At 36.7% G+C, this 14,591-nt stretch overlaps 2 protein-coding genes across 2 annotated transcripts; one reads left to right on the top strand and one right to left on the bottom strand.

Moving 5' to 3' along the window:
• The first annotated feature begins 2,130 nt into the window (after positions 1-2,130).
• On the top strand, positions 2,131-2,883 carry LOC141674534 (uncharacterized). Its single transcript, XM_074481241.1, has one exon. It carries the CDS (start codon positions 2,131-2,133, stop codon positions 2,881-2,883), a length of 753 nt encoding a protein of 250 aa, XP_074337342.1.
• A 5,233-nt stretch (positions 2,884-8,116) lies between these two features.
• Positions 8,117-9,915, bottom strand: LOC141674533 (uncharacterized). The gene is made up of 4 exons (XM_074481240.1): positions 9,724-9,915; positions 9,592-9,649; positions 8,499-8,560; positions 8,117-8,403 (listed from the first exon to the last, which is right to left on the bottom strand). The coding sequence occupies exons 1-4, from the start codon at positions 9,913-9,915 to the stop codon at positions 8,314-8,316; spliced, it is 402 nt and encodes a 133-aa protein (XP_074337341.1). The 3' UTR covers positions 8,117-8,313.
• Positions 9,916-14,591: the final 4,676 nt, after the last annotated feature.

Below are 14,591 nucleotides of genomic sequence, written 5' to 3'. Positions count from 1 at the left end.
CATTGCTCAAGAATTCTCTGCTCTTGAGTCAAATAACACATGGTCTCTCGTTCAATTACCGAAGGGTAAGAAACCAATATCTTGTAAATGGGTTTTCAAGGTTAAGGAGCATGCAGATGGCTCAATTGAACGATACAAGGCTCGCTTAGTTGTCAAGGGATTTACTCAAAAGGAAGGGGTTGATTACACAGAGACTTTTTCCCCTGTGGTAAAGATGACTACCATTCGTGCTCTTGTTGCCACTGCTGTTAAAAAGGGTTGGGAAATGACTCAGTTAGACGTTAATAACGCTTTCTTACACGACGATCTTCACGAGGATATTTACATGAAAATACCACCTGGTTTATCTGTTTCAGACCCTAATCTGGTTTGTAAGCTTAGCAAATCGTTGTATGGACTTAAGCAAGCCTCTCGAGAATGGCATTTTAAATTGAGTACTGCTTTATTAGCCAGGGGTTATCAATTTTCCAAGAATGATACATCCTTGTTCTACAAAAGATCTGGTTCCTTAGTTACATTTCTGGCAGTCTATGTCGATGACATTCTGATCACGGGTAGTAACACCTTGGAAATATCTGCTGTTAAACAATATCTTGATACTACATTTAAGATCAAGGACTTGGGTAGATTACATTATTTCCTCGGCATAGAATTCAATTATGTTCCTAATGGCGTGGTTCTATCTCAAACCAAGTTCATTCTTGAAATGATAGAGGATTTTGATTGTTCTCACTTATCTCCAGTCATTAGTCCTCTGGATTCTAGCTATAAACTCTTGCCAGGAGAAGGCTTTTTTGTTGATGATCATCTTTATACAGAAAGTTAGTTGGAAAACTCAATTTTTTGACAAACACACGGTCTGATTTATCATTTGCAGTCCAGCATCTTAGTCAGTTTATGTCTGATCCTAGAATTCCACACTGGACTGCAGCTCTTCACGTTCTCCGTTATCTCAAAAATGATCCACATCGTGGGTTATTGTTTAGTAACTCATCAGATTATAATGTTCTGGCTTACTGTGACGCGGACTGGGCGGCTTGTCCCCACACTAGACGATCTGTCAGTGGCTATGTTGTATTTCTTGGAGATAACTTAATCTCTTGGAAATCCAAGAAACAACACACCATCTCTCTTTCTTCTGCTGAGGCAGAATACCGTTCTCTCTGACGTGTTACTGCAGAATTAGCATGGCTATCTCGCTTGCTCACTGAGTTTGATGTCCCTTATGTTAATCCAATTCCTGTCAAGTGTGACAATATGGCCGCAATCTACATTGCCAAGAATCCAGTTTATCACGAGCGAACAAAACATATCGAAATCGATTGTCATTTCGTTCATGAGAAACTTGCTTCTGGGCTTATCTCCTTGCACTACACACCGACTGCCACACAGCTTGCTGATGTTTTCACTAAATCTCTCCCTGGTGTTCATCATAATGCTGTCCTGTCCAAGTTGGGTGTCTATTCTTTCCCCTCCAACTTGAGGGGGGGGGGTGTTGGCAATATAACTTAATTTATCATTTCTGATTTTCCAGCTGTAAATACTAGTTGTACATTTCCCGCCCAAAGTTGTTAGATCTTAGAGTCTTAGACTTCTGTATATAGACGCTTTCTCATTCATTCTTTGTACTAACTTTTACTTTTACATACTCTGGTAAATTTGTCAAGATAAAAGATGAGTCTCTCTTTTTGCTCTCTCTCTCAAACTATTGATTGATTGATCTCTGTTTCATCGTAAGCTTCCGCACAAATACTGATCGATAGATTTACAAGTTCAACATGGTATCAGAGCAAGATGTACTGCGATTCACAATGATTTCGTCACAAGTTATGATGATCCGATTCTCTATCAATTCGATCTTCTTTACCTAGGTTTTATGTCGATTTTCTTTTCGTTTTTTTTTCCAATTAGTTTCTCTCGATTTGTGACTGTTTCATGTGTATGATGTTGAGTATTAAGATTGTGTATCTAAATCGATATATGTTATGCTGATTAAATCTACATTCATTGAATCGTCTTCAATCGCTTCAAACGCATCTGATTGTTAGCTCTTTTGACTTGCATTTTGCACTTGATTCTACAAATTTTCAAGTGTATTCAATATTTGAGCAATTTTTGTTAAAACTAGTGATGGCTGCTACCTCTAGTTCTACAGTTCCATCTGATACTAGTTCTAGATCTGTGTTAGATCAAGATAATCCGTTATACCTTCAATCCTCGGATAATCCTGGAATGAAATTGGTTAGTGATCCATTTGACGGTACTGGTTTTGGTAATTGGAAAAGATCTGTCACTATTGCTTTATCGGCTAGAAACAAATTAGGCTTTGTTGATGAAACAATTCTTAGGCCTGCTACTACTGATCCTAGTTTTAAGAGTTGGTTAAGATGTAACGACATGGTCATATCCTGGTTGCTTGGTTCATTGTCAAAATCAATTGGTCGAAGCGTTATTTACTCCAATTCTGCACATCAGATGTGGAAAGAGCTGGAAGAGAGATATGGATCTCCTAATGGCACTCAATTGTTTGCATTGCACAGAGAAATATCTGAATTGTCACAGGGAAATAATAGTGTTCCTGATTACTCCACTAGACTCAAAATGCTTTGGGATGATGTTGATTCACTCTCCCTAATTCCTGTTTGCTCATGTGGTTGCACATGTGGTGTATCTTTGAAACTTTCTGCTTTTCAGCAAGATCAAAGAGTAATACAATTTCTCATGGGACTTAATGAATCATTCACTGCAATTCGTGGCTCAATTCTGATGAAATCTCCATTGCCAAATCTGAGTCAAGTTTATAGCATTCTTCTTCAGGAAGAATCTCAAAGGGAAATCATTCTGGCACTCATTTTGTATCAGATTCTGCATCACTACATGTGAGTTCATCAAGATATTCAAGCTCTCAATCAGTTAAGAGGCCAAATTTCGATTCAAAGAGGACAAATCTTACATGTAATTACTGCAAGAAACCTGGACATTTGATTGACAAATGTTACAAATTACACGGTTTTCCAACTGATTTCAAATTTACAAAGCCCAGGAAGTTTGCTCAAGCTGCTCAAGTGGATACTTTTTCTTCACATGCTGGAACTCTCAATGAAACAGTCCCTGTAAATCCCAGTAATACAGCACTCCCAGTAATACAGCACCATCTTGCACTACTTCTGAGAACTCTTCTGTCACTATTACTCCAGAGATGTACTCCCAACTTTTAAGCCTGCTGAAAAATTCTCAGACATCTGATTCTGCTTCTGCACCATCCACTACCAATTTTGCTGGTAACACTTTTTCCACTGCTTGCTTTTCTGATTCCAATAATATCAACTGGATTCTTGATAGTGGGGCTAGTGATCATATGTGTTTCCATAGGGATTTATTTTCTGATTTTAGACCTTTATCAACATCTATAACTGTGTCTTTACCAACTGGACACATTCTTGAAATTACACATTCTGGAACTGTCCCTATTTCATGTGACATTACTCTCCATAATGTGTTATATGTGCCACATTTTAAACTGAATCTCCTTTCTATCAACAAATTAACACAACAAATGAACTGTATCATCAGTTTTACTCATGATCTTTGTATCTTGCAGGGCTCTTCTCTGAGGAAGCCATTGGTTCTTGGTAAGACTCAGAGAGGCCTTTATCTCCTTGATCATGCCTCCTCTTGCTTACCTGTCCATGTTGCTTCATCCTCTGTTGTTTCTGTGTCTGCAGATTGTAATAATAGTACTGCTATAGTTTGGCATCACAGACTTGGTCATGTACCAATGTCAAAACTTAAATCCTTGCATCTTTGTAATGTCAATTTTAGTGATTCACATCTTATAAAAACCTGTGATATTTGTGCCAAATCAGGGCAACAAAGTTTGCCCTTTCCCAACAGTATTATTCATTCTAAAGCTTGTTTTGAGTTGATTCATGTTGATATATGGGGTCCTTACCCAATTAAAACATATAACAAATATCGATATTTTCTTACCTTTGTCGATGATTTTTCAAGAGTAACATGGACTCACCTTCTTAGTGTCAAAAGTAATGCATTTGATTTCATAAAATATTTTATAGCCATGGTTAACACTCAGTTTAGTGCCACTGTTAAGGCAGTTAGGACAGATAATGCTATGGAACTAGGTTCAAGTCATGACACTGCTAAATTCTTCCTTGAAAAAGGTATATCACATCAAACTTCATGTGCTCATACCCCACAACAAAACGGTGTTGTAGAACGTAAGCACAAACACTTGCTGGAAACATCAAGAGCACTTCTTTTTCAATCTAATCTCCCTAAACAATATTGGGGAGATTGTATTTTGACCTCTACTTACTTGATCAATCGTTTTCCAACTAAAATACTTCACGGTGCTTCTCCTTTTGAAGTGTTATTTGGTGTCAAACCCTCCTATAATCATTTAAAACCCTTTGGATGCTTAGCTCACGTTTGCATACCCAAAATCCATAGAGACAAACTATCACCTCGAGCAAGTCCTTGTATTTTCCTGGGATTTCCTTTTGGAAAGAAGGCTTATAAGTTCCTTAACTTGGAAGATAATTCAATTATTATCTCCAGGGATGCAAAATTCCATGAGAATATTTTTCCTTTTGTCAAAATTAACAATCCTTCATCTATATTTGTACCATTATCAGTTCCTGATCAATCATTAGTACCTACTTCACCAATATCAGTTCCTGACCAACTATTAGTTCCTGCTTCATATGAAGTAATGTCACCCTTATCAAATAATCACTCTCCAGCTCCCACGTCTACAATATCATCACATGTTCCACTTAGAAAATCCACCATAAATGTGAAGGTCCCATCATATTTACAAGAATATATACATCCGCTTCATGCTCACTGTTCTACTTCTTGTTGCACTTATACACTGACCTCTTTCTGTCATACTCCTTCAACTATACTTTCATCAGATCACATTTCATGTGCTACAGTTCCTTCACCTCTTTTACCTCCTTCCAACCCTCCATCTTATTAGGTTGCTGCTAAATTTCCAGAATGGCAACAGGCCATTGCTCAAGAATTCTCTGCTCTTGAGTCAAATAACACATGGTCTCTCGTTCAATTACCGAAGGGTAAGAAACCAATATCTTGTAAATGGGTTTTCAAGGTTAAGGAGCATGCAGATGGCTCAATTGAACGATACAAGGCTCGCTTAGTTGTCAAGGGATTTACTCAAAAGGAAGGGGTTGATTACACAGAGACTTTTTCCCCTGTGGTAAAGATGACTACCATTCGTGCTCTTGTTGCCACTGCTGTTAAAAAGGGTTGGGAAATGACTCAGTTAGACGTTAATAACGCTTTCTTACACGACGATCTTCACGAGGATATTTACATGAAAATACCACCTGGTTTATCTGTTTCAGACCCTAATCTGGTTTGTAAGCTTAGCAAATCGTTGTATGGACTTAAGCAAGCCTCTCGAGAATGGCATTTTAAATTGAGTACTGCTTTATTAGCCAGGGGTTATCAATTTTCCAAGAATGATACATCCTTGTTCTACAAAAGATCTGGTTCCTTAGTTACATTTCTGGCAGTCTATGTCGATGACATTCTGATCACGGGTAGTAACACCTTGGAAATATCTGCTGTTAAACAATATCTTGATACTACATTTAAGATCAAGGACTTGGGTAGATTACATTATTTTCTCGGCATAGAATTCAATTATGTTCCTAATGGTGTGGTTCTATCTCAAACCAAGTTCATTCTTGAAATGATAGAGGATTTTGATTGTTCTCACTTATCTCCAGTCGTTAGTCCTCTGGATTCTAGCTATAAACTCTTGCCAGGAGAAGGCTTTTTTGTTGATGATCATCTTTATACAGAAAGTTAGTTGGAAAACTCAATTTTTTGACAAACACACGGCCTGATTTATCATTTACAGTCCAGCATCTTAGTCAGTTTATGTCTGATTCTAGAATTCCACACTGGACTGCAGCTCTTCACGTTCTCCGTTATCTCAAAAATGATCCACATCGTGGGTTATTGTTTAGTAACTCATCAGATTATAATGTTCTGGCTTACTGTGACGCGGACTGGGCGGCTTGTCCCCACACTAGACGATCTGTCAGTGGCTATGTTGTATTTCTTGGAGATAGCTTAATCTCTTGGAAATCCAAGAAACAACACACCATCTCTCTTTCTTCTGCTGAGGCAGAATACCGTTCTCTCCGACGTGTTACTGCAGAATTAGCATGGCTATCTCGCTTGCTCACTGAGTTTGATGTCCCTTATGTTATTCCAATTCCTGTCAAGTGTGACAATATGGCCGCAATCTACATTGCCAAGAATCCAGTTTATCACGAGCGAACAAAACATATCGAAATTGATTGTCATTTCGTTCGTGAGAAACTTGCTTCTGGGCTTATCTCCTTGCACTACACACCGACTGCCACACAGCTTGCTGATGTTTTCACTAAATCTCTCCCTGGTGTTCATCATAATGCTGTCCTGTCCAAGTTGGGTGTCTATTCTTTCCCCTCCAACTTGAGGGGGGGGGGGGTGTTGGCAATATAACTTAATTTATCATTTCTGATTTTCCAGCTGTAAATACTAGTTGTACATTTCCCGCCCAAAGTTGTTAGATCTTAGAGTCTTAGACTTCTGTATATAGACGCTTTCTCATTCATTCTTTGTATTAACTTTTACTTTTACATACTCTGGTAAATTTGTCAAGATAAAAGATGAGTCTCTCTTTTTGCTCTCTCTCTCTCAAACTATTGATTGATTGATCTCTGTTTCGTCATAAGCTTCCGCACAAATACTGATCGATAGATTTACAAGTTCAACAACTATGCCACCTAACTTTCCGTTAGGTCAACAATTAACATTTAACAGCTTTGTCATTATTGGCTACTAAAGTGGTGCATTAGAGACCCCGATAACTATAATCAAGAAATTGATATATGCCCGTCACTTCGGTGACCACTTTGATATTTAACCCTATTTATTACAATACAATTCAGTATAGAAAGTCTTACATGGATGTGTGTGTTATTGTACATTGATTTTACGGTATCAAATTTGTTCCCTTTGACTTGAAGATTGTGTTTTGTTGGAGATAGTAGTTTTCGTTATCAAATTCAGCTTTAAGTTCCCGGTGCAAGTCTTTTCATTTCTGGTTTTCGTCAAGAAGAAGCTTTTGCCTACCATGGAATGTGCATTGCCTATTTGAAAACACTAATAAGTAAGATATTCTTCACACAACATGGCGAAAGGGTATCCCTTGTTATATGTGAATTTTAAAGCATATCCTACTATTTACGGGAAATGGATACTATTGTAAATGGAGAGTCAAGTTAGGAATAATATCAGTCGTATAGTTTTGGTGAATTCTGAATTCTCAAAAGGGTTAGTAACAGTTTTTTCTCTGTTGAGCAAGATTGAAACTGTATGTATAACTCAACAATAGTGGTTTGGATAACGTAATATAAAATAAGAACTTTAAAATAATCTATGTTCCACCAGAGTAAGTACATATTGTTTGTTTATTGGGTATATACACTGAATGTTTTGTTTGTTGCAGTGAAGAAGACGTTAACAGTGATCCATATGAATTTCATTAATATGTTAAAGTATCGGAGGAATAAGTTTGGAGTCATTCGAAGCAGTTATCAGAATCAGTGTGAAGACCTGAGGATTTCTAGTGAATTTGGTTATATTTGGTAAAACACTTAACAATGGTTTGTACGGGTATAATACGAAGGTTTGAGAGCGGAACTAGTCGTATGTGAATGTGAACCAGAACTTGCACTAGACGTTAGGTATATTACCCACTCCTCTTTATACTTGTGAAAACAAGTTCCTCGAGCGAGGTTACTGAACTGATGATCATCACAAATCTCAAACAATATATCATTCTTTTTGTTTAAAACAGTCTAATTCTTAGTGTCATCTAAGATCATGCATAGGGATAAATAATTCCTAAAATGAAAGCATACACAAGTTAAACAGAGACAAAGAACCATAAACCAATCATAAAAAAACATTATTGTGTGCAATACTATGGCTAGAGGATTCAGTCTTAGCAGACCTTATCTTATGAGAAGACACATCCCCAATCTAAATTACATTCAAAAGAATACTGCAAACACCAACATCCACGTCACATTTAAGTTATATCCACCAAAATATACTACTGGAGGTGATTCATGGAAAGAGTATTAATGCGACAAAAACATAGAACCAAATGAAGTACAATGTGATAAAACAAACGAAAATCCAAATGAGGACATGGTTTTAGAATTGTAACATTAAAACTTGTTTTAGGAGATGAGTTCAAACTCTTCAATTTATTCTCCAAGCTTCTGCTTCTTCCTGCATCATCTCAAGAAATGCCTCTGGTATCTGACTCTTAATTGATTGAGGGCCTGGTCCCTGGAAAGATATACACATTTGTGAATCACACCACAAAATGTAACAAACACCTGAATATAAACAATTAGCCACTCTGAAATATGCAGGTCGCTTACATCTGCTTCACCTACTCGGTCTTCTCCTGTCGATGACCCTTGGTTGTTCTCAATGTATTCACCTGAAATTTATATAACTTTTAACCAAAATATTCAAAACCGTATCTTACTCAAATGTAATCACCCACCTAACTACTAAACTACTCTCCATTTACTAATCACTGAAGGAGTGTGCCCAGACATATACCACCATTGCAATCTTCTTCTTCATTTTATTATTATTATTATTATTATTATTATTATTATTATTATTATTATTATACCATGAGAAAAAAATATGAATTGTTATAGGTCCTGTGATGCCACCTAGAGAAACAACATGCTAAGAACGAATTGTTTTCATTGCGCTGTTCAATGTGCATAGCACAATCAACAAATATTGAGATCTATTCCTATAATATTTGTAAAAGCGAAATAACAGATGTAGTAACACTAAACTCAAGGGACATAATATATATGACGCAAATAATCATGCAAGGCTTGTTTATGCTTGGACAAGTTTAAGACATAGGATCATTTTCGGATTATGTTCTATATGTAATGCTTATTCAGTAACTTAGTTTCCAGTATTACAATCAATGAAAAGAAAATTATTTAACAGTTCATGAACTAGGGGAGGTTCTTGGGCATAGACTACTGTGAAGGATATGGTTTCTTATTTATTCTATTATCATTGCTTTTAAATCTGATAATTTCATTAATGAGCCTACTGTATCATTTACAAGTTGGAGACAAGAGCTCCAACTAATTTTTCAAAAGAGGGCGAGGCTCATTTCTTTATCAAGTGAGTCACGCCATGCGCGGTCAAAGGATAATTGATATTTAAGGCACGACATGGAGATCATAGTATAATTGAAATTTAAGACGTGACGTGTATATTGTGCGGTCATGTAAAATAATAAAACGCAATGCGCGACATAGTGCACAACATGCACATTTAAATATTGCAATCGCTCTAAATACACTTTCTCTTTAAATATGTTGTCTAAAAATGTTAACGGTTACAAGTGTGTTTATGTTTCTTTTAGCTTACCACAATAATTTAAACATGTCATTTATAATCTGAATATATAATTTAAAGAATCAGACAAACCTGAAATAGGTGCTGGTGAATAGACCGAATTCTGAACTAGTTGAACAGAAGGATCAACCTGCAACAGAGCTAAAATGTCTTAGTCTCTATTCATTAATGCAGTTACAATGTTGAATGATGTAATAATCATACCGGGAGAAGTTTAGGAGCAGCCTCAGCAGGATGCAAGTGGAGTGGAGGAAACCCCATAGGCCCCTTTCCTTCTTCTCTGGGGCGTAGAACAGGGGCCGTGTTCGACTTCACACCAAGCTTGCGAGCTCTCCGCTGCTCCTGCTTTTTTCCTGGATGCAGCGGGGGCTGTCTCACAACAGTATTCACATGCATGGCATACAGTAAGATGTATTTAGAAAACAATACTACTACTTGTTAACATATTTAAACTTCATTCGTGAAATTACTATTACACCTTTGCGGATGAATATTGGGCTGGCATCGTTAAGCAACTGTATTTGGCCCAGAAAACTGCCCACCAACCTTCTAGTAGATTGTCCTCGTAATCCGCCACTAAAACTCAATACGTAAATAATTTAAATAGAAAAGACATGGTCAAGTTAAGATGCACTAGTTCAAGGATACTCACATTTTGATATCCCAGTAATATTAACCTTTTGAGCAAATATTCTTGCAGCTTGACAACTGTTTCGTTTTATCAAGTAATAATAAACGTAGAGCTGCAATCTAAAGTTTCAAGATTCAAGTAATTAATGAAAAATGTAAATATAAAATATTTAAGTTGATAATGTGCCGGTATACATGACAACTCACATCTCATCCCAATAATAACCCAGATTCAGAGTATTTTTCATTTCCTTCCCGTGGACCATCGTCGCCTTTTAAAATCCAAAATAATAAATGTCAAAAAAAATGAGAGATTATGGTCTAAATTTAATAAATAAAATCAGATAAATCAAATCAACTTATGTAAGATAAAGATTTTGGCCAAAATCCAAAATAAAACCATTTCAGATACCATAAAAATGATACAACACAAAAGTGGATAAAAATATATAACAAAAACGTCAAATGTTGCTCAATTAAAATTTTTGATTAAAAATTGATCAATTATAATTTTAATTTTTGATCAAAAATTGATCAATTTGACAATAGAAAAGTCAAATGTGACAATAAAAAAGGAACGGAAAGAGTTATAAAATTACTCTTATATTCTTATATGTGGAACTCTTTTTTTTTGACAAATTATATGTTAAACTCTTAATGTTTTTCAAAAATTATATTTAACATTTTAAATTTAAGATTCCAACTTGTCAAAATACCTAACATTTTAATTCATTTCTTCCTTTTTTTAGTAAAAATATTGAATTCATATTAAAAAAGTATAGTGTACATAGTAAAAAAATCTTGAACACACCAAAAAATTAATTACATTAATATTTGCTGACAGTTCAGTTTATTATTATGATAAATCGGATATTTTTATTTGTATACCCCCTATTTTGACATTCGTTTTTATATATTCTTCTTATGTATGAAAAACTAGGGTGTATTTTTTGCTAGAGTTTGTGAGTTTCAAGACTCTATTTGACTGCTCTCGTATTTCGCGACTTAATCTGCCTTCACAAGATGCCTACGTACCTTACTGCGTGTTAAGGATCAAGTTAAAAAACGTAATTTTGATTTGTGGGGGTGAAGCCCCTTATATAGGCATGGGATGCCTTGAAGTAGAATAAGGTTAGAAGACTTGGTGGACAAGTCTCCGATTTAGAATGAACTTTGGAATCCTACAAAGTAGGAAACTGATTTCTTGTCGCATGAGATTCCTTGGAGGTCAATCTCCAAGAAATTATATCCTTATTTGGACTCTATTTATCAGCTGATTTTTCCCATATTTATTAATTACGAAAATAATCAATATTATGGGCTTTTGGGCCCTTTTAAACGGGCCTTACTTGTAGCCCAAATCGGGCATAATTAATACGATATTAATTATGCAATAAGGATTTATTTTATTCTCTATCATTTGCCCCCCAACTTCTATGAAATCGTCCAGGATTTTATAGAAGTTAAGTTTTTACTCCTTTGCAGGGTATCGTTTTTAATGCAAAGTGTGGAGCGACCTACACATTTGCAGTGATTTGCCTTATTCGAGGTTTCAGGGTATTTACTGGAATTTTCATATTTTCCATATTTATTTTCCCACCTTATTCCTATTTTTAAAATTTTCTGGTATTTTTCTCTTATTTTTCATGATTTTCCTTATTTTTTCAGGATTTTTCCTTATTTTCCAGGATTTTCCCTTATTTTGGTGCTAACTTCGACCATGAAGCATTACTACCCGACCAGGATTCTGCTCGAAATCGGCCATGATTCTGGTCGACTTATTGCTTTTTTGGTCACTCTGGTCGAGTGACAGATCGACCAGGATTCTGCTCGAAATCGACCAGGATTTTGGCCGACTAATCGCTTCTTTGTCACTCTGGTCGAGTGACAAATCGACCAGGATTCTGCTAGAAATCGACGAGGATTTTGGTCGACTAATCGCTACTTTGGTCGCTCTGGTCGAGTGATAAATCAACCAGGATTCTACTCGAAATTGACCAAGATTTCAACATACATCGACCAGGATTTTAATCGACTTTTGGTCTTTCTGATCACTCTTGTCGAGTGAAAAATCGACCAGGATTTCAACCTACATCGACCAGGACTCTGATCGACTAATGGTCTTTTTAATTATCCTCGAACCTTCTAGATTATTCTAGATCTGTCTATTTCATGAGCTTTTCTATTTGGGCCTTGCCTTGGTGGGATTTCATTAACTCTCAATGTCGATTAATCTTCCCACTTGTTGCTATATAAGAGTAGGATGAAGTGGAGTTCCTCACTTCACTCTCTACTAAAAAATCCTCTCATTCCTCCCTCTAAAAAGGCGATTTCAGCATTTTCTCCATCATCATATTCCGAGTTTTTCCATCGTCTCCATCCTTTTCTGCAAATCCAAGCCTCCTTCCAAAGCATTTTAATGGCGGATCGCGACCTTGCTAGGATGGCCAAGATGTATACTTCCAACGCGGTACTCCAATCCAAATATGTTCTTCATATTCATCTCTTATTGACATGATTAATGTTAGGGGGGATGAATATCCTTCCCTTTATGAATTAGATTCTTATAATCACGGTAATAACTATCACGAATTAGACGGTAGAATAGAGAGTTATAATATTTTATATAAGCTTCCCCCCTTGTCTTAGGATCACTCCTGCCACCCCTGATAACCGAACTTGTCAATGGGAAGGGGATACAATATTTATTTATCGAGGAGCCTTAGTAGCCGACCATAGGTTTCCATTTCATGAATTCATTCCCCGCATACTTGCAGATGTTCAAATAAACCCCTGTCAACTCCCTCCAAATGCATGGAGAAATATTATTTGTTTTATGGTTTTGTGCCTTAGAGTATCTCCAATAGGCTCTTTAAACATTCTCTTAAGTCTAAAAATAAGGAGTATGGCTCAAAATGAAGCTCCAAGAGACTCTTAGAGGCTCTTTAAAACTCTAAGAGGCTTTTCTCTCTCCTCTCTTTTAAGAGCAACTAGTAGCTCTTAACTTATATTTTATTAATAAAATTTGAATACCTACCAATTATTACACAATCTTTGGTCATAGGGAATTGATTTATTAATAAATTATGAATAAAGAGCTAATATAAAGAGTATTGTTAGAGTTTGACACATTAACCTATGTAATAACTTGTTAAGAGTCACTTTTTTAACATTATTTTGAAGAATAAATTAGGAGACTCTTGGAGATGCTCTTAGAAATAATTTCCCCCTCTCCGTTCCCCTCTTCAGAAAAATATTTAAATTTTACAACAGCCATCTAAAATGGGTTGGGTTTTAATTCGCCGAAGGCCTAGGTGTCCCCGTATTTTTGATGGTAATCCCATTATTGAAAATAACCCAAAATGGAGAGATGAATTTGTTAGACTAACATGGACTGAGGGCGATTGGGCTACCTTATTCCGTAGGCCCTTTTGTAAGGTAGTTGATGGTAGCCTAGCCAGTATTAGGCTATCTGATAAGGAGGAGGCTGCTTATCAAGCCCTTACCGCGAACAACGGCCAAACATATACTTGGACTCTCTTAGAAGAATTCTCATTGAAGAGAGTTGGCCTTTCTCAGGCCACTGACAAGGGTAACTTTACATGTATTTTTCCTTTTTTATGTCTTATTTTATTATAATTCAATCACTTACGGGCTTCAATGTTTATGTTTCAGCCTGCGAAGCTATCAACAACATCAACTGGCCCAAGGATGGCGAATCAGGCCGTCAAAATAGGGCCAAACTCAACAAAGATCCAAGGAAGAAACTTGATGCTCCCACCTTCCTGAAGCCATATGTTCCTGATGTTGCTTTGAGAGATGATGTGGATCCCCCAATCAAGGGGCATGCTTATAGGACCAACTGGGGCTTTAGGAGAGACGACACGGTGGTTGGGTCCATCAAGCATGCAAAATATTGGTCCTACCATTCTATCACTCCCTAGGACTACACTGACATTATTACAGGGAATAATATTGAGACTATTGAGCATCTGAGTTCTCAAGCCTAAGCCTCAGTAATTTATCTACTATCCTTGTCTTTTATTTCTCCCTTTCTGTTATAGTCTCTCATCGAACTTTCCTCCTTCTTGTGTAGAGCAATGCCTATTTCCAGGAAGTACTTCACCAGGCCAAGTCCTGGAAGGGTAACTCAGATGACTTTGAGAAGGAAATGAATAAGTGGAAGGAAAGGGTTGGGATCCTTGAGAAGAAATTGAAGAATAAGGACGAAGAGCTGTCCAAAGCCCATGCTGAGCTGGTAAAGCTTCGTAGTGATAAGGAGGCCCACATTGATGACTATATGGACTCCCAAAAGTTCAAATACTTAGTGGAGATACATGATGCGGGTCTCTATCCTATTCAATTAACACAAGGATGGGATGCTGCAGTGAAGGAGGTGATAGAAAAGCATCATGGCTTGATAAAGGCCAAGGATTTTATTA

The sequence above is a fragment of the Apium graveolens genome, chromosome 7 (assembly GCF_009905375.1).
Source record: "Apium graveolens cultivar Ventura chromosome 7, ASM990537v1, whole genome shotgun sequence".
Lineage (NCBI taxonomy): Eukaryota > Viridiplantae > Streptophyta > Magnoliopsida > Apiales > Apiaceae > Apium > Apium graveolens.
The sequence above is the reverse complement of the archived record's forward strand: the minus strand, read 5'-3'. Positions and strand labels throughout refer to the sequence as shown.

Coding starts and splice junctions, on each gene's coding strand:
- LOC141674533 (XM_074481240.1), bottom strand. CDS start 9,915: ATGCATGTGAATACTGTTGTGAGACAGCCCCCGCTGCATCCAGGAAAA. Junction 9,650..9,723: donor CTGCTCCTAAACTTCTCCCG/GTATGATTATTA, acceptor GCTCTGTTGCAG/GTTGATCCTTCTGTTCAACT. Junction 8,561..9,591: donor TTCACCAGCACCTATTTCAG/GTTTGTCTGATT, acceptor TATAAATTTCAG/GTGAATACATTGAGAACAAC.
- LOC141674534 (XM_074481241.1), top strand. CDS start 2,131: ATGGCTGCTACCTCTAGTTCTACAGTTCCATCTGATACTAGTTCTAGA.